Raw genomic sequence first — 1,341 nt, 5'->3', positions numbered from 1 at the left:
CCGAAATCAGAAAGACCGATCCAAAGAGTTGAGCTGTTACACTCATTCCACTACGACATACAGTGCAATGTTAGGTCGCGACCACGGGCGGGTAAGTTACCGTGCAGTGAATGGCAGCGCTTCCTAAGGGAAGCTGCGCTGCTCGGGCCTATGAAACACATTAGAAAGTGTCTGCCTTCCCTCCCCACGGAGGCTGGTCTTCTCAGAGACAGGTCTCTGAGCAGTTTAGTGCTTAGTGTTCTTAGCACAGCAATGCGACTTAGTTCACAAGGTATTTTGGCAACTCTTAATATGAAGGAGAATAGGGACTTTTGAAAAATAAGGCTTGAAGAAAGCTTGTCATTTTAGGGCTAAGTTTTAATAGAATATGAAAGTTTGAACTCTTACACTTATTTAAGTAAAACCTAAAAATTACTGATTGGTTCAAAATGGTTTTTTATGGAAAAACTAATCTGTAACAAAAATTTGGCATTGAGTGCGAAGGCTCCATTGTTTTTGAGCAAAGCGTACAAAGGTTCCTGGGGACAGGGCAGCGGGGAGAGGGGCCCAGGCATTTACAACAGCAGGCATTTTCTCTTCTTCTTCTTGACGGGTGGTGGGCAGAGAATGGCTCGAAGAGCTTCGTCGAACACTGTCTTGAGGCCTCGCTGTGTTAGAGCCGAGCACTCCAGGTATTTCACAGCACCGATCTCCTTAGCCATGGCTAAACCCTGTGGGTAGGTGATGGGTGTCGGTTTCTTTTCCTTCAGCTTCTCAATCGTGTCTTTGTCATCCCTGAGATCAAGCTTGGTCCCCACCAGGATGATGGGAGTGTTGGGACAATGGTGTCGCACTTCAGGATACCACTTTGCATGAACATTTTCAAATGATGCAGGACTCACAAGAGAAGAGCAAATTAAGAACACGTCTGTCTGCGGAAAGGATAGGGGACGTAATCTGTCATAATCTTCTTGTCCCGCAGTATCCCATAAGCCCAGATTCACCGGTTTTCCATCTACCATAACATTGGCAGAATAGTTGTCAAAGACGGTGGGGATATATTCTCCAGGAAATGCATTGGTTGTGTAACTGATCAGTAGGCAGGTTTTACCTGCAGCGCCGTCTCCCACCACCACACACTTGAGGGCCTGCATCTGGGCCACTTGGTGGGCCGCGGCGGAGGTGGCGACCGACCGGGCACGGAGGCGAGAAGCGGCTCGGGGAGCAGCAGGCGGGCGGGAGCGCGGCTGTGGGCGGCAGGGCGTGGGGTGACGGGGCCGCTGTCCACGCCGCCTTGCCTTCCACCTACGGGAAGCTGAAGCCCAGGCCCGGCCACCACCCAAAGCTGGGGAAAACTCTGTT

General features: G+C 50.6%; 1 protein-coding gene across 1 annotated transcript; it reads right to left on the bottom strand.

Annotated features, from left to right (window-relative positions):
* Positions 1-369: 369 nt before the first annotated feature.
* On the bottom strand, positions 370-1,134 carry LOC129078413 (ras-related C3 botulinum toxin substrate 1-like). The gene has a single exon (XM_054583256.1). It carries the CDS (start codon positions 1,131-1,133, stop codon positions 555-557), a length of 579 nt encoding a protein of 192 aa, XP_054439231.1. The 5' UTR covers position 1,134; the 3' UTR covers positions 370-554.
* Between the last annotated feature and the right edge of the window lie 207 nt (positions 1,135-1,341).

This window comes from Pteronotus mesoamericanus, unplaced genomic scaffold, assembly GCF_021234165.1.
Source record: "Pteronotus mesoamericanus isolate MK-2021 breed Mesoamerican mustached bat unplaced genomic scaffold, CSHL_Meso_final contig_73, whole genome shotgun sequence".
In the NCBI taxonomy this organism is placed as follows: Eukaryota; Metazoa; Chordata; class Mammalia; order Chiroptera; family Mormoopidae; genus Pteronotus; species Pteronotus mesoamericanus.
Note: the sequence above shows the minus strand (reverse complement) of the source record. Positions and strands in the feature narration are given on the sequence as shown.

Coding starts and splice junctions, on each gene's coding strand:
- LOC129078413 (XM_054583256.1), bottom strand. CDS start 1,133: ATGCAGGCCCTCAAGTGTGTGGTGGTGGGAGACGGCGCTGCAGGTAAA.